Genomic DNA, 17,610 nt, shown 5'->3' with positions numbered 1-17,610 from the left:
TTCGCCGATATTTGTAATTACTAATTCAATTTAAGTGAATTAGAAGTCATAGAATGAAATAATATCAACTTAAATTTCTTAAATCACTAGTAATGATCTATAAAGTATTGAAATGTTAGTACTTATTAATATATAATAGGATAAAGTGGACAGTATCTATACAATATTAACTTGTATTTATCTTAAATTATCCAGATATTCTTGTTACCACTATATTAAGTAGTTAGCCTTTCTATTCTGTCACTTTCTTCATTACTTGGACGATTAGCAAATGCAATACCTGCAATATTGCCATCACTTGTGATCTCAAAGCAAATTCCATATATTGAATTGTTAGGAACTAATATTTGATTAAAACCACCAACATTAGAGACAAGTGACTTCATGACAGTATTTGAATAAGATGGAATTAATTTGATCTGGATAGGAGATATATCACTTTGTGTAAAATCAATAGCAAGAAGAGATCCAGGTTTTTGTAAATCAAATGTTTGCTTTGTATTCCCTTCTTCAATATTTTGTCCAACTGAAACTGATGATATTTTATCAGGGCAATATAATGTCATGGTAAGTATCTGACGGTGAAAACTATTACTAGATAAAGTCGATAATTTCGTAAATGGTACTTCCTCATCAATACTATCTAAACATGAAAAAGATATCCACCAATTACTAAGGCGTGTTCTAGCAGCTCCTCCTTGTATATCTGTACAAAAAGGGTGCATTATATCAACTCTTTGATAAATCCTTGGTCCCTTAACAATAATATTAGGGGGATTCATATTATTTTTACTAATAACAGGTACAATTATAGGTTTAGGAAGTTCTTTCAAACATTCACTAGACATAAATTCAAATCCAAATCCTAAACCTAATATTGCCTGCGAGGATGATAAAGAAACACATATAGTAGTTAAGACATTCTTTTCAGCTCTTAGTCTATGATTCATTTCAAAGGTTACAGTCGGTAATAAAGGAGTATCCATTGCCCTATAATATAATAGCTGATGAATATGTCCAGATCCTATCAGTCCATTAATAGATATAAAAGCTGGTCCTGGAAGAGGTTCAGCAATATCATCTTTAGTTAATAATGTTGTGTCATTAGATGCAAATGCAAGTTCAATCATTTGTGGTTGTACTTTTGTGAAAACTTGAGTTGCAAGCTGGGATGGAGATTTTCCTCCAACAGATATAGTTTCAATATGATTAATCCCTTTACATTTCCATTCAATCCCTATAATAGGACCAGATTGTATATAATGAATTTTTATGTATTCTATTTGACTACACATAGGACATGTTATAGTCTTAGAAGTTGCAATTTGGGATTTATTCTTAGAATTTCTATTCTCATTATTTTTTAATTCTGCTTGATTCTCAAGATATTCGATTAATGGCATATTGTATGCCATTTTGGGACATTTCTGATTATTAATTGTGGGTTCAATAACCAAGCCATTATATGAGCTGTTTTTGGATGAATTCATATTTGAATATATAGATGTCTTGTTCATAGGAGTAGATATAAATTTGTCTAAATTGGAAGTCTTAGATGTCACTTCTATATTACCATCAGATGTAATTTTTATATCTTCTTCCGATTCAGGAGGGCTCTTATTCATTGAACCCTCAAATCCAAGACCTATTATTTTCCCACTATACTGCTCAAGTTCAACACAAATAGAATCAGTTACTACTGGAACTCCATCAATAGAAGGGACTTCCCAAAGTGCTATATATGTTGGAGCATATAAATTTGAGTAATGTTTCAATAAGATATCTCTAGAATCACGTCTTATTATTCCTGTACTTAACATAACTAAATTAGATGTAAGGGGGTTAAATCCTGCATATATTGAATTAAAGGGACCTTCTTTAGATATTACTACACGTGTAGAAGAAGATAGAGACTGCCCAAATGCAAATGAAATATCTAAATTACTTTGGTGAATATCTGAAATATCTTTTTCATGTTGTAGCCAAGAAGGATGCTGAACTCTAAATGGAGAAGGAACCCATTTATTTAGTGGCCATCTATCGGTGTCAAACAGCTCCATCAACTTGTCACTATTATATTCTTTGAGTAATCTATTTTCCAATTTAGAACCTTCAGAGTCATGTATCACATTATTACTAGTTTCATTAAATAACTTTGAATTAGATAAAATATATATTTCCTCTTTAAATAAATCTTTTGTTGAATTCAAAAATTCATTCTCTTTAGTAATATTTCCAGTCATATCCAAGTTCAATTTCATACTATTAGAGGATATAGTATTATTTCTATCTATTTCCTTTAATAGCCTAAATTTAGAATTATTAATTGGCTTACAGACTCCTGCTATCCTCTGTATTAAGCCTGTATTGCCATCTACAAATAATATCAACCTTGAAATATATTGAGGTTTATTTAATAAGTCAGGTTTGCATTGAGCACTAACTCTTATTTTATATAAACCAGATTTCTGTAAATTTGGAGAATATGCTAAATTATAGTTACTACTAGATACAGTTCCAAATGTTATCTGTATAACATCAGGATTATAAGATATTGCAGTATTCAAAGTCTGATTCTTACTCATTGATAATGGATATGCTATAATGTCTGGTTTTACCATATTTACAGCATCCAAATAAAGAGGTATTGGTTCAATCATTGATTTATAACCAATCCCAATACTTGTTATAGATCCTTCCTTATTAATACCGGCACATAATAAAAAGGGGTCTTTCCCAACCCAAAGTCGTTCTCTAATTGTAGCTTTTCTTTTAAGTAATCTTTGCACTTCAAACTGTGTATTTATAAAAGATGCAAATTCTTTTCCAACATCATTATAATATCTTAATGTAACAGGATTGTATAAAGTAGATTCCTTACAAAATCTCGAATTATTCGTTGAATTAAAATAAACTGCATAAAATGAAGTCAATTCCCCTTCTTTTGCTGGAGCAATATATGTACCGGAATATTTTCCTAAAGTTACATGAGATCTACCAACAGTCTTTTTTATTGAATCCAAGCTTTTGCATTCGAACTACAAAAAGAAAACAAATAATAGACAAATTAATGAGTTAGTATAGTCACAATAAAAAAATAAAAATTAATAATATGAGTAATATTTTAGAGTATAGAAAAATTATATAAATTAACTTAAAACAATCCAAATGTAATTAAATAAGATAAAATCTCAAATTCTATATATTAATAAAATCCAAGTTTCTATCAGATATTTATACCATTTTTTTAATTAAATTCATATACTCTAAAATATCTCACTACTTCAATCATTCTAATAAACTTACCTCAATAGCAGATAAATGATAAGTACCAAAACAATATCTTTTAAAAATCCTAAATTTCGAAAATTGACCCTTCGGGCACATCAAAGAATAATATGTTATAGTATTATTTTTATCTATAATTCCAGGTCCATCTAAGATCTGACATTCTTGAAAAACTGAATTTTGTCTTATAAGTATATTCCTTGCATTTATACCATTTGAAACCAAATTTAGAGACGGTGATTTAGTTCCTTCTGTAATAAATCCAATTGCTGATATTGAATAAAGTATAAATCTTGGTTGTGGAGTTACTGTAAGCATAAAACATCCTCCAATTAATTTATTACCAGACCATTGACCAGAATTCAAAATTTCCATTGAGGGAGATTTACGTTTAGCCGAAAATGACATGAGACCCCCAAAATAACCTTCTAATAATACTAATACAGGAGGACGATTTGAATTACCAGATATAAATCCAGCATTAATAGAAGAAATAAATGTAGGAAATAATGCAATTGTATTATTATAGTGAGAAATATCTGACCCTCCAAATGAAATATAAGATGAACCATCAGAACAACCGATCTTTAAAGATTGTATACTGTCAATATATTTTATTTCACCATGTTTAATAGATTCACCATTTATACCAATATATGATAAATAATAATCTTCTTTACAACGAAAAGAGATCTTAATAGCACTATCTTCATTACTACCTATAGGTTGTAATAGCCTACACTCATCATTAATAGAATCTGGAGTTATATCTATCTTTAATCCTTCATGAGTCCAACCAGTAAATGGAGCAGAAATCTGTCCCATTACAGAATATATTAATAGTAATACCAAAATCAAAATATGTAAGTATATCATGTTTATAAATATCCAATTTATTTTTCTTAAAGTATTCTCAGATTCCTATTCTAACATATGGATCCTATAAAGTGTGTCACATGTTCATTTATTAATCAAATAATCAAAGGTCGAGTTTAGTTACAATACGCTCCAGGCGCTAATATACTATTGACATAAATGTAATGATTGGGTTATCGAGTTAATACATCTTAACAAATATTATATTCGATTATTTAATAATACATTTAAGACCACTATATAATTACCAAAGATCCTATAAATGAATTATTTAAAGTGTTAATATTTGATGGGCTAGAAATATATAAATAATTTACTGATTATATTTTAAATTAATCATAAAAGTGATCAAAAAAAGAAAAAAACCCCACCTTATTTTAATAATACATTGATATTCTATCACTTAAAATTATATATTATCCCATTAATTTGATATTATCTTATGATATTTATATCCAGAAAATAAAACCACAATGTATCATCCATAGTTATAAATAGAAGTATATTTCAGAATCTTCAATATATTAGTTGAAGTTATTAACATAAAATAATACAAATTAATAAAATATTGTATATATATTAATAAAAATAATTATTAAATAAAATATCTTATAATTAATACCATACCACTTTATATAGATATAGTCTATATTAAGCTTGTAAATAAATAACTTGAACTGTAATATCATCTACTACATTTCCTTCTTCTTGAATCCAACGTCTCCAAGCTTCTCTTGCTAATCTTTCGGCTGATATTTGTGCACCAGCACTGCCACCTTCAGCAACAAGATCAACTGCCTCTTGAGATGAAATAAATTCCCAAACTCCATCTGAACAAATCAGAATAAAGGCATCCTTATCTGGTCGAATTTGATATACGTTAACATCTGGTTCTGGTATAATACCTGCCTGATATCCCAGTGTATCTCCTATAGCTCTACTCATAGCTAATCCAGGATACATCTTGCCTTTTATAAATACTCTATATGGTATATCACCTTCAATACGTTTTACTTGACCACCTGCTGCTACAATCCTTCGTTTTTCTTGTTCTGAATTTGGTTTATGATCATTTGTTAGATCAATAGCCTCAAGGGTTCTTCCTGATCTTGACCATCTTGCTAATACAGATCTTGAATCACCTACATGAGCAGTAATAATACGTTGCTCTAAAGGTTGATGTAAAATTACAGTAGCTGTAGTGCCTGATAGACTGCAATCAAATTCATTTGTTTGTAAAACATAGTCTTGCAGTTTTTGATGTGATTTAATAAAAGCATAATGTAAAACCTCTCCTGGATTAACTTTCCATCTTCTATCTCTCAAAATAAGTTGAGGTAATTCTCTTTGTATAAAATTACTAACATCATGTCCAAAAGGTCCATGACCATCAAAGACTCCATATAACCCCCATAATTCCGTACGATATATAAAAAAGTCATCTTGATTAGGACTTTCTGGTTTTAATCCTTTACGGCATACATACCCAATACCATGTTGTAATTCTTTATTTGCTACCTCATCACCATTTATTTCTTCAGCTTTACACTCAAATGTCTCTTGATTCCTATGAGACAATGCACCTGTTACAGATAAACGACGTTTTGGATAATTTGAAGAATCTAATAAACAATTTTCTAAAGTATCATTAATTGTAAAATCATCATTTACATTACTAAATGTACTTAGATTATCTGAATTATCTTTATCTAAATTATTATTTACTATTACAGCTCTATCAAATGTTGTACTTTTTTCTTTAGATACTTTTTTAAATAATGCCCTACCACGTGGTACTTCAGTATTATCTATATCATTTACTGGATCACTTCTACTAACAGAAAGCCTCCTTCTTTCACATCCATTATTAACAGATAGATACCCATCTCCATTATTATTAATATCTCTTCTGCTATTTCCATTCATAGTTCCGTTAAAGTTAACCTCAATATTATAATTTGTTTTCCTAAGTGGCATAAGAGATTGTTTTTTATTCGGATTTATTGATGAGGAGCACCCACCCATATAATAGGGAATAAGTAATAAGTAATTTCTATTATTAATCCTGAGAATAATTAGATAATACCTAATATATATATACATATATATACTTTAGTTTTATAAGTTTCTATAATATAACCCTTAATTAATATTCGTTCTGGGTATATATTATATCTTGTAATATATAAATATATATATTATTATCTTCTTAGTAGTAAAATTCTATCATACAGCTACCATTTCAATTTTATTTATTAAATAACTTTGCCCTATTATCTGTTATAAATAACTATCCAATTAAATACTTTAAAGTTCCTATTTAATATTTCCCCTCGGCGTTCTGTCTATTAATATCCCATGTATTATATTACATGAGATATTGGTAAATACCGTTTAAAAGATAAAAGGCGCCTATTTTACCGCCTAATTCTCAATATTCTTACTTTTTAATACTTTTACTTAAAAGTTTGTAGTAAATAATATTAACTTGTTACTTATTACTAATTTCTATTATATTGTTAACACTTCAATATTAACTTGAATTATCCCTTGTATTTATAACTTAATATTTCCTTTAATAATAATACTTTATAAGATTAATTTAGACAATAATATTGTATATATAAATATATATAAATATAGAAGATAAAAAAAAAAAAAAAATACAACTAAAATATACAAATATTTTATATATCAGGAGATAAACGTAAAATCAGAGAATTCCGTTGTAATTGATCAACTTCATTATCTTTGAAAAATGATAATGAACCTGAATTAAAATATACATCAATATCATATGCTTCTAATTTATCTGAATTGCAAAGATATGTCCTAGTTATCTTGCCAGATGTTCTAATTTGGCATAATATATTCTGTGTATTCATACTTGTACAATGAATATTGGAACATATATCAAAATCAGGTATATCTAATTTGACAGAAATACTTTGATTATATTCATTAATTAAAGTATCATAATTTTCAAAGAAAAACTTCTCATTATTAGATATTCTTGATTTTATAGTATCAGATAATTTAGATCCATTATTCCAACGTTGAGATTTTAGTTGATTACATCTTTTTAATCTATGAATATATTTATAATTAAATATATAATGAATGTAATAAATACTATGGACTTACAATAATGCTAAAATTCTTATCTTATTTTGTTGTAGACATAATAAATGAGTTAAAGCAGCAACATCATATTGTGATCCACTTGATATGTTACTTATAAAAGGCTTAAGGTATTGCAAGCTTTCAATATGGCTTATATTAATCTTTGATATGTCATTAAATTGATTTTCTTTATAAAGTGCAAATTGATGGATACCTGCAGCCTTATATTCATTTAATAAGTCTACACTTGGATTTTTATGTATTGAATTATTCATTGTAAAATTAAAAAAAGGGAAAGAAAAAAAGAGGCATGGATTTTCAGTATTTAGACATGGGCGCCATACATATTATTATATATTACCGCCAATAATTATTAAAACAAATTATTGTTAATATTTAATAATAAATGATTGAATTTAAATTAAAAGTAGAGGAAGCTATAAGGTTATATAATGAAGAAATGATATGGGATAGCCATCTTACTATTCAAGAATTAATCCAAACGTAAGTTTTTTAAATATATAATAATTCATTATTTAATAATATAATTGTTAGTAAGAAATAAAATAATAAAAAATATTCATTATAATTTTATTTTTATCTCAGATATGGTGCAAATAATGTATTTAATATTATTAGTATTGCAGGTGAAATTCAAAGAAGGGCAGCAATTATTGCAGAATTTATCATAAGTGTAAATAAAATGAATATAGTTGAAATTAATATATCTGAAAATATATATAATTTAAATAATAATTCAAATATTATATCAAAATCTACACCCTCAAATATATTTATAGATTCAAATAATAATGATTCTAATCTACTTACAATGCATATGGAATCAAATAAATCTAATATCAATAAATTAACATTAAATGTCAATTCAATAAATACAAATAATAATTCTGAATCAAATGTTGATTTATCAATTTGCAATATAGATAAATATTTTAATATAAATGGATCTATTAACAAAGATATTTTAATAGAAAATTGTAATAGTTTAATTGTTAATAAAGGGAATGATGTCTGGAGACATGTTATTTCAGATAATTCACTTAATTTATGGTATTGCTTACATAATGATTCAACAATAATTGAACTATGTTTTCAAGGTGATATAGAGACTGATATATTAAATGTATTGACAGTTTTATATGAAAGAGACTTATATAAAGAATGGATTCCATATTTTAAATATCCAATGAAATTTGGATTATCTAATGTTAATGAGATGATGAATAAAGGTAGATTACATATAATAACAAGTATTGAAATAGATATTCCATGGCCATTTTATAATAGGGAAGTTATTTTAGAGATATGGGCTAGTAATGAATTACATTCTAATAATCGGATTTTTATATATGTATCTTCTATAGATGAATTTGGATATAATTCAAGACTTGATATTGAGATACCCAAACCTTCTGAAATGATAAGTAGAGCAAGTGTATTAGGGGGAGGTTTTATAACTCCAAATTCTCATAATCTTACAAATATATTTTTTAAATGGAAGTTTGATTTATTTGTTAGGGCTCCAAAATTTATTTTAGATTTTTTTCTTAAAGTATTTGCTAAAGCATGTTGGGCAAAATTTCGTTCAGTTTGTATTAATGCAAATAAAGTTAATTCATTGCATTTCCAAAGATTAACATCCAATTCTGAAATATATAATTTTGTAAGAGAGAAACTAAAGACAAGTCCAAAATATAATAATTCAAATGAAGTTTAATATATATTATTGTTAGAAGGAAAAGAAAGTCATCACTTTGTTGATGTTTTTATATATCCTTTGTTGTCAATTATTTTTCTTTTTTCTTATTTAAATAATATTCTATGTTAGGATATTTCTTAATATAATTAGTGTATACTATTATTTCTATTTTCAGAAATGTGTTATAATAATAATAAAATTATTTATGAGTATTTACAAATTATTAATAATATTACTGAGATTTTGTTTTTATATATATAACATTAAATAACATTAAATATCCAATAAGATGAAAGGGGAGTGGAGGGGGGCAATCTTTATTTTTATAATGTGGAGCTTTTATTAAAGTACTAGAAATTGAGGTTAATAATGTACTTTACTGATTAATAATTTAATCCATCAAATAATAATTAAGGCCAATAGATTTTTATTATACATGTAAATATATTAGTTGAGTTGTATGTATATATATATATAGAACAATGAACTTGATTAAAACTGCCCGTGAACTTTTACTATCAATTTTCTCAAGAATTACTGGAATAAAGGTAAGAAAATAACTTTTTTTCATTTAATATGTAATTTAATATTTTCTTAAATATTGTTGAAGATACTTGTTATGGATCAAGAAACAATACAAATAATTTCACTTATAATTAGCCAAAGTGATCTTTTAGAAAAAGAATTTTTTTTAAGTGAATTAATAGATAATCCTGGAAGAACTAAATTATCTCATTTTAATGGTGTTTATTTTTTAAGACCAAATAATGAAAATATATCCATAATTTGTAATGAACTAGAAAATCCTTTATTCAAAGATTATTACATTTTTTTTACTAATACTATATCACCAAATATATTACAGAAATTCGCTATGAATGATCATTTTGATGTAATAAGGAAAATACAGGAAATAAGACTTGATATTGAAATTATAAATAAAGATCTTTTTTCTCTTAATATGAATTATTCAGGTAAATTATTTATTTTCATTTTATTTATTTTCATTTTATTTATTTTCATTTATTTCTATTTTCTCATTTTATTAGCAACAATGTATAATCTACCTACTAATTGGACAACTTATGAAGAAACTTTATTTTCTCGTATAATTGATGGTTTATATTCTATTTGTTGTATTTATAATAAAATTCCATATATTAGATATCCTGAAAAATCTGCTCTATGCCGTAATATTTCATTTGCATTAGAAAGACGTTTATTAGATTCCCATCCAATAGATTTAATGATTGCAGATGAATTTTCAATTCATGAAAAATCTATTTCTACTGATACAATTATGTTAATACTTGATAGAAGAAATGATCCAGTAACCCCATTATTAACACAATGGACATATCAAGCAATGTTACATGAGTTATTAGGAATAACTTTAAATAAAATAAAAATTGATGGAAATGATATTATAGTATCTGAATATCAAGATCCATTTTTTGAAAAACATTTATTAACTAATTTTGGTGAACTTGGTTTTTCTATTAGAAATCTTATAAATAGTTATGAAGAAAATACAAAAAAAAATTTTCAATTGGAATCTATTGAAGATATGCATAGATTTGCTGAAATGTATCCAGAATTTAAAAAAAATTCAAGTAATGTATATAAACATGTTACACTTGTATATGAATTATCCAAGATTATAGAAAATAGAAAACTTATGGATATCTCATTAACTGAACAGGATATTGTAATGAATGATAATATTAATGAACATACAAGACAAGTTGGAGAACTAATTGCCGATACAAATATATTATCTTTAGATAAATTAAGACTTGTCATGCTTTATGCTTTAAGATATCAAGATAATGAATTATTATTAAATAATTTCAAATATTATCTACAATCAGATTCTAAGTATGTAGATGGTATAATTGATATTGCTAATAAAAATATTCAATCTTATGATTTATTTCATAATCGTACATTATTGAGTATGGCTAAGAGTACTATTCAAAGATCAAATAGTAATTCAAATATATATTTGCAGCATAAAACTCTTTTGTATTATACTTTAGAACAATTAGTAAAAGGAAAATTAAAGTCTTCTTCATTTCCTTGTACAAATGATAATATACCAATTAATAAACCTACTGACATTATTATATTTATTGTAGGAGGAGCTACATATGAAGAGGCTAGAGATATTGAAAGTATTAAAAAGCTTTATGATATTCGGATTATATTAGGTGGTACAACCTTTCATAATTCAAAATCATTTATTTCAGATTTAGAACTTGCAATTAGTGATAAATAAGATATTTAATATACCTGCTAATATATATTCAACTATTTAAATCTTTTTTTTCTGCATGTAAAATTATTTTTGAAAAGTAAATTTTTACTATTACTGGTATATTATATACCGCTGAATTATCTTTTCTATATTAAATGGACTTCTTATTTTTATCAATATATTAATAATTATTTGTACTATATAAGAAATATAAATGGTAGATTTAGATCAATCCCAATTAAGTTATACAACAGAAATAAATTCAGATGATGATATTCCTCAGGAACTTAAGGGAGATATATCTGTAATTTCTTTAAATGGGATTCTAAAGGAAATTATAACATGTGGCGAAGGGTTTGAAAAACCAGGAATTGGTGATGAAATTATAATATCATGGTATTGGGAATCTAATATAGAACAAAATAATTATAGTACTCTTACTGGAGAGCCTTTATATATGATTCTTGGAAATAGTAATTTAAAAGAATGTCTATCTACTTCACATCATAATATACCTTGGGGAATTGAATTAGCTATTCGTGTAATGTCAAAAGGAGAGATTTCTAGAGTATATATTTCTTCAAATTCAGCATATAAATATCCAAGAGAACAAGGTAAAAGTTTATTAGATATTTCTATAATATCTGGTACCTTAAAACACTTTAATAGTAGATCCAAACGATTAGTAGAATATTATATGGGAGATAAAAGAAATTTTGTGACTGCAATAGTACAAATAATGGATTTTTGTCATATATCAATCATAAATGTAAATACCTGCAAAAAAATTTGGATTAATGGTAAAGGTTGGAAATTACCTGGGAGAAAAGATATTTTACATATATCTGTATTACCTTTTGAAGAATTGAAAAGCTCTAATTATTGTGGTTATAAAGTTGGAATAGAACAATTAGAAATTGGTTCTTGGGATAATATTGTAATTGATTTAAATAAATATTTTGGGATGAATATAAGAAATATAACTATAGAAGATATTATTAACATAGAAGAAAACAAAGAAATAAGTAAAATATTGGGATATTTTGAAGGTATAAATATTAATGATTTAATTGAAGCTTTAATATCTATGAAGATTGAGGAAATTTCTGAATTACGTTTTTTTAAAAATAAAAATAAAACAATTCATCTTATAATTAAATTAAGATATTTTACTAAAAATATTGATATTTCTTTTAATCCTCCAATACTTAATTATAAATTTGATGAAAAAATCCAATTAATATACACTGAAATATGTCGAGAAAATTTTTATACTAATAATACAAAGGATAATTCATACACAAAATCTCTAAAAATAGATCATACAACACGAATTATATTAAGTATGAGCGAATTAAGATTAATAAATAATCACCTACCTAAAAATAATTTGTCTGAATCAATATCATTACCTATATCATGTGTTAATATAGTGGATGAAAGATTAATAGATGCTGATATAAAATCAGCTGAATTTATTATGACTCCTGGATTATTTACAACTCCTTTATGGTTAGAAGCTTTAATTAGTGAAATGCCATTAAATCAAATTGTAAATGTTAGAATACCAATATCATACATTTTATTTATACCTCCTAAAAATATAATAATAGATAGTAATGAAGAAATATTAAATGATATATATCCTTTCATTATATTAAATAAACCAAATAATGAACCAACCTATATTAGAATATTTTGGGATTTTAATTTATTATTAAATTCATTAGAAAATTTGGGAGTTACTACAAATGAAATAATTAATTCTGATATGGATCATTTATTTATAGAAATGAAACTTATGATTAAATGTGTAATTAAACATTTAAAAGATTATGTAGCTTATAAAGATAAAACGAAGATATTTTTAATGGATTATTATAAGAAAATAGGAAATATATTTTATAATTATCAAGATCCTATTTTTATTTCTGAGAATTGGTATAAAGCTGCAGTAAAGTCATATAGGACTGCATTGGAAATTGCTAGACTTCTTTTTCCACTTTTATCAAATAACAAATCTAAATTATCTGAATGTTCAATAGAAGATAACTTAAATAATGAAGAGACGACAAAATCACCAAATAGTTCCATATTACTTAAATATAAAGAAACTGAAGTAAATAATGAAATTGATCAAGAGATATTAAAATCTAAAATAATTTTTATAGCTACGAATTTAATGCAAACATATATAAAACTACGTCAATATAGATATTGTCTGGAAATTTATGATAATTTCATAAAGCCTTTAAATTCATATAACTTAAAAGGGATCTATAGGGCTGCAAATGCTGCAATATTAGCTGATGACTATAATTATGCGGAGGTAATACTTAATAATACTCAGCAATTTTGGAAAATTACAGAAGATTGTTTTGATTTTGAAGAAAGAAATTCTATTAATAAATTATGGTTAAAAGTAGAGAAATATAAAAATGAAATTAAAGAATCACAGAAATCTTTATTTGGTGGAATTTTATTAAGGAACTGAACCAAGTAATATTCCTTAACTGAAATTAAGAATACACTATTAATATGTTTAATATATTAATTAGAAATAGAATAATAATAATATTGCTAGTTTTCCAAGTTTACTAATTTTTGGTGATTAGTAATTTTTTGATCTTCCAATCCAATTAATTTGACATATCTAGAATTTAATTGGCCTATAGATTTTCCCGAGAATCTAACACCTGATCCAGTGATATTCCAAAATCCATCTATACAGTTATAATTATATAATTTCCCAAAACAATAAAGTTTTCTACCACTACCTGTATACTTAATAAGGATTTCAGAACATGCAGTATTAAAATTCTGTAATATTGACAAACTTTCATTAACACTAAGTTCCTCTGCATTTAACCAGTCATTTATAATGCAGATAAGTGACTTTCCTATGTTAATATTTATCCAGTATTCATCTACAAGTGTTTCCATCCTATATACCAAATATCTCTTAATTAACTTAACTGACAAAAAAGTGTATAAGGGACCATTTAAAATGGTCAGATTAACTTAAATATATTATAAGCGAATGATAATATTTAAAGACAATGTATTATTTATATTATTTACAAGTTCCAACTTTTTTACTTAAAGATTAAAAGATTGTTTGAAGGAAATCTTTTCATGAAGCCGCCCATTATTGATACACACTACATATTGTAGTTTTAAGCGGTAAAATTTGGGGGGGCATTTTATATTACAAAGGATTTCTTGCTAATACATAAGCATACTGAAGAAGTTGTGATATTAATAATTTTTGATATTTCCTTTTTCTTCTGGAGAAAAGTGAATTTACAGAAGCCTCAATATCAAATATTAAATAGATAATATATACGTACATATTATAATAAAGATGCCCTCGTCATTTTTAACTTTAGTTGCAGATGATCTGTGCAAGTACAAAAATATAGACCCTAAACTAAGATGTAAAGATCAAGAAGATGATATAGTTGATAAGTTATATAATAATGTATTTCAGATAGCTAATGTTCCAAGACCTCCCTTATTTGTCTCTGAATATCAAGATGGAAGACTAAAGACCATGATAAATAAAGGTACTACGACTTTAGGTTTTATATATCAGGGGGGTGTTATCCTTGCTGTAGATAGTAGGGCTACACAGGGAGGGTATATAGCTAGTGGCTCAGTAAAAAAAATTATTGAAATTAATAATTATTTATTAGGAACAATGGCAGGTGGAGCTGCAGACTGCTCATATTGGGAACGAGTCCTTGCAAAACTTTGTCGTTTACATGAATTAAGAAATAAACAACGGATAAGTGTGGCTGGAGCCTCTAATTTAATTGCAAATATTTTTTTTCATTATAGAAACTATGGGCTTTCTGCTGGAATTATGATTAGTGGATATGACAAGAATGGACCCCAATTATACTATGTGGATAATAGTGGAGCACGGGTAAAAGGTAATAGATTTTCAATTGGATCAGGATCAGTTTATGCTATTGGAGTTTTAGATTCTGTGTATCACTTTGATTTAACCGATGAAGATGCTATTGAATTAGGAAGACGAGCTATTACACATGCTACATATCGTGACGGAGGATCTGGCGGATTAGTTAGAGTATATCAAATAACAAGCCAAGGTTATAAAGTCCATATTTCTGGACAAGATGCATCTGAATTGCATTACAAATATGCAGAAGAATCAAACATTGATCCTTGTGAAATGTAGAATTACAATACAATAATACTTTTTTTTTTATTGATTACCTCACATCTATAAATTATTCACTACTTTTGAATTATAATATCACCGGAAATACAAGATAGTTATTATAGGAAATATAAAAGCACATATCCTATTCATCTTCAGTAGATTCTTCTGTAGAATATAGCAGAGTTTCTTGAATACATTCTACAGTCCTTGCAGATACTGTATCTGTATAATAAACCCATGAATGGGATGTCTCCCCTTTTCTTTCAATATTAATTGCACTTTCTATACCATACAATTGATATAGGAAATCTTTTGGTGGAAGCCCAGATGTACATCTAACTATTTTTGCAAGATTAACAATCTTGTCAACTGTTGCTAGATGTATTGCTGCAAACTCCTCAAAATCATTATCTCCTATACTCATTATATCTAGTTTTTTGTTATATCTATTATTATCAATAACTTTTTCTTTAGAAACATCATTAGAATTGATCTTAACTTTTGAGCAAACTTTGGGTATAGACCATTTATTGACTATTTTCTCAAACTCATTCTTTTTAGCCATCATCCAATAATTAAAATAATTTTCTGTATCTTCTATATCTGGTTCACTACTACCAGGATTTGTTCGTATTATTGGTATATTAAGATCTTTAAGGGCTAATAATATTTCTGGAAACATCATTTCAATAACTTTTAACCACCCAGTAGATCTTGCATTTGTGACAATCGCAACATCTACAAATTGTTTCCTAGCTAATCTAATAATCTTAATTATACTAGGAATAAGTTGATTATTAGCCATCTGATCTATTTGCATCCTTATATATTGATAAATATTTCCTTGTTTCAAGTAATCTGAAATAGAATCTCCAGATATATCATAGTTAAATAAATGGCTGGTAGACTTGTTATATCTTAGATTCACATAAGTACTTCTTATCCAATCAGTTGGTATAAGCGTGTCATCTAAATCAAAAATTGCTATTGTTCGCCTATATGGATTATTGAATAAAAATGGTTGGTAAGTATTGACTTTATTAATATAATTATATTGTTTTACTATATTTTTTGTGTTATTTAACGATTCATAAGCTACTGTAGCAAGCGTTTCAAGAGACTCAGTTTTACAAGAATTACTTATATTACAATTGGAATCGGTATTTTGAGAAGATATTCGATTATAGGTTTGAGAATTTACAGGAATATTATCCACCCTATATAAGTAACTTTGTCTAAGTATAGGTAGTGGTGAGCAAAGTTTTACCAAATCTGTAATAACCATAATCAAATGTTAGTATATCTTATATATCTTTTTCTTCGTTTATTTTCCTAAAATTTTACTTTTAATTTATATAATAATTTTTTAAAAGTAAATTGTATTAATATCCAAAATATTAGGTTTTTATTACTCAATTACTTTTCTTATAGGTTTTTAAGAATTATTTTAAAAAGCATGTTTAGGCTTGTCTTAATCTTTTGTTTTTATTAAGTAATTAACCAAATTATCTCATAGGTGAACTATCTAATAATCTTGAACTTTAATTAATAACAAAATTTATATGACTCTATTATATATTGAAATTTAACTTCTATAGAAATAATATATACTTACAAGCTTAGGTTCTTGACCTGATGCAACATGCTTTATCCCTTGGGTGCTAAATATATGCAGCGCGCAGAAGATTATAAAATGGGTGAATTGCACCCCTTTTCTTATTTAAAATTAATTTTCGTATAAACCAAATATCCTGAAATAAATCTTATTTATTTATTTTAATCCAGTATATATAGTTAAATCATATTCCATTAAAAGAAAAAAGTGTTATTTATCTTTTAATTTATCATTTAAATTATAGATATTTTTAACATAGAAAATTCTTTTGAATTGAAAATATATTAATATATTTTTAAATCTTATTTTATTAATATCTACTTTATCTCTAAGTATTTATTTCTTTAGATTAGTTACCCTTATTTTCTTTATCTCTATAAATCAATGTTTATACACCTTTGTAACTTCCAAATAAAATTTCTGCTATGGATAAATATTCATGTCTAAATTTAGTATAGTCTCGATTTATATTAAATAGTTTATTAGTAATAATATTAATTTTTTATTATACCATTAAAATTTCAACATCTTGAATATTGTAA

At 25.9% G+C, this 17,610-nt stretch overlaps 9 protein-coding genes across 9 annotated transcripts; 4 read left to right on the top strand and 5 right to left on the bottom strand.

Annotated features, from left to right (window-relative positions):
* Window positions 1-215: 215 nt before the first annotated feature.
* On the bottom strand, window positions 216-4,164 carry cand_033800 (uncharacterized protein; the record flags this gene model as incomplete). Its single annotated transcript, XM_067213606.1, has 2 exons — window positions 216-3,038; window positions 3,307-4,164. 2 exons carry the CDS (start codon window positions 4,162-4,164, stop codon window positions 216-218), a joined length of 3,681 nt encoding a protein of 1,226 aa, XP_067070168.1.
* A 651-nt stretch (window positions 4,165-4,815) lies between these two features.
* Window positions 4,816-6,189, bottom strand: cand_033790 (protein phosphatase 2C; the record flags this gene model as incomplete). Its single annotated transcript, XM_067213605.1, has 1 exon — window positions 4,816-6,189. One exon carries the CDS (start codon window positions 6,187-6,189, stop codon window positions 4,816-4,818), a length of 1,374 nt encoding a protein of 457 aa, XP_067070167.1.
* A 662-nt stretch (window positions 6,190-6,851) lies between these two features.
* On the bottom strand, window positions 6,852-7,562 carry cand_033780 (uncharacterized protein; the record flags this gene model as incomplete). Its single annotated transcript, XM_067213604.1, has 2 exons — window positions 6,852-7,251; window positions 7,309-7,562. The coding sequence occupies 2 exons, from the start codon at window positions 7,560-7,562 to the stop codon at window positions 6,852-6,854; spliced, it is 654 nt and encodes a 217-aa protein (XP_067070166.1).
* A 131-nt stretch (window positions 7,563-7,693) lies between these two features.
* On the top strand, window positions 7,694-9,025 carry cand_033770 (uncharacterized protein; the record flags this gene model as incomplete). Its single annotated transcript, XM_067213603.1, has 2 exons — window positions 7,694-7,791; window positions 7,894-9,025. The coding sequence occupies 2 exons, from the start codon at window positions 7,694-7,696 to the stop codon at window positions 9,023-9,025; spliced, it is 1,230 nt and encodes a 409-aa protein (XP_067070165.1).
* Window positions 9,026-9,489: 464 nt separating this feature from the next.
* cand_033760 (SEC1 family protein) lies at window positions 9,490-11,285 on the top strand (the record flags this gene model as incomplete). The annotated part of the gene is made up of 3 exons (XM_067213602.1): window positions 9,490-9,555; window positions 9,618-9,981; window positions 10,057-11,285. The coding sequence occupies 3 exons, from the start codon at window positions 9,490-9,492 to the stop codon at window positions 11,283-11,285; spliced, it is 1,659 nt and encodes a 552-aa protein (XP_067070164.1).
* Window positions 11,286-11,478: 193 nt separating this feature from the next.
* Window positions 11,479-13,758, top strand: cand_033750 (uncharacterized protein; the record flags this gene model as incomplete). The annotated part of the gene is made up of 1 exon (XM_067213601.1): window positions 11,479-13,758. One exon carries the CDS (start codon window positions 11,479-11,481, stop codon window positions 13,756-13,758), a length of 2,280 nt encoding a protein of 759 aa, XP_067070163.1.
* An 86-nt stretch (window positions 13,759-13,844) lies between these two features.
* Window positions 13,845-14,207, bottom strand: cand_033740 (uncharacterized protein; the record flags this gene model as incomplete). Its single annotated transcript, XM_067213600.1, has 1 exon — window positions 13,845-14,207. One exon carries the CDS (start codon window positions 14,205-14,207, stop codon window positions 13,845-13,847), a length of 363 nt encoding a protein of 120 aa, XP_067070162.1.
* Window positions 14,208-14,628: 421 nt separating this feature from the next.
* Window positions 14,629-15,468, top strand: cand_033730 (proteasome subunit beta type 5 precursor; the record flags this gene model as incomplete). The annotated part of the gene is made up of 1 exon (XM_067213599.1): window positions 14,629-15,468. The coding sequence occupies one exon, from the start codon at window positions 14,629-14,631 to the stop codon at window positions 15,466-15,468; it is 840 nt and encodes a 279-aa protein (XP_067070161.1).
* Window positions 15,469-15,595: 127 nt separating this feature from the next.
* On the bottom strand, window positions 15,596-16,738 carry cand_033720 (uncharacterized protein; the record flags this gene model as incomplete). Its single annotated transcript, XM_067213598.1, has 1 exon — window positions 15,596-16,738. The coding sequence occupies one exon, from the start codon at window positions 16,736-16,738 to the stop codon at window positions 15,596-15,598; it is 1,143 nt and encodes a 380-aa protein (XP_067070160.1).
* Between the last annotated feature and the right edge of the window lie 872 nt (window positions 16,739-17,610).

Source organism: Cryptosporidium andersoni (genome assembly GCF_001865355.1).
Source record: "Cryptosporidium andersoni isolate 30847 chromosome Unknown contig_6, whole genome shotgun sequence".
NCBI classification, from domain to species: domain Eukaryota; phylum Apicomplexa; class Conoidasida; order Eucoccidiorida; family Cryptosporidiidae; genus Cryptosporidium; species Cryptosporidium andersoni.
This window is presented reverse-complemented; position numbering and strand designations above follow the sequence as displayed.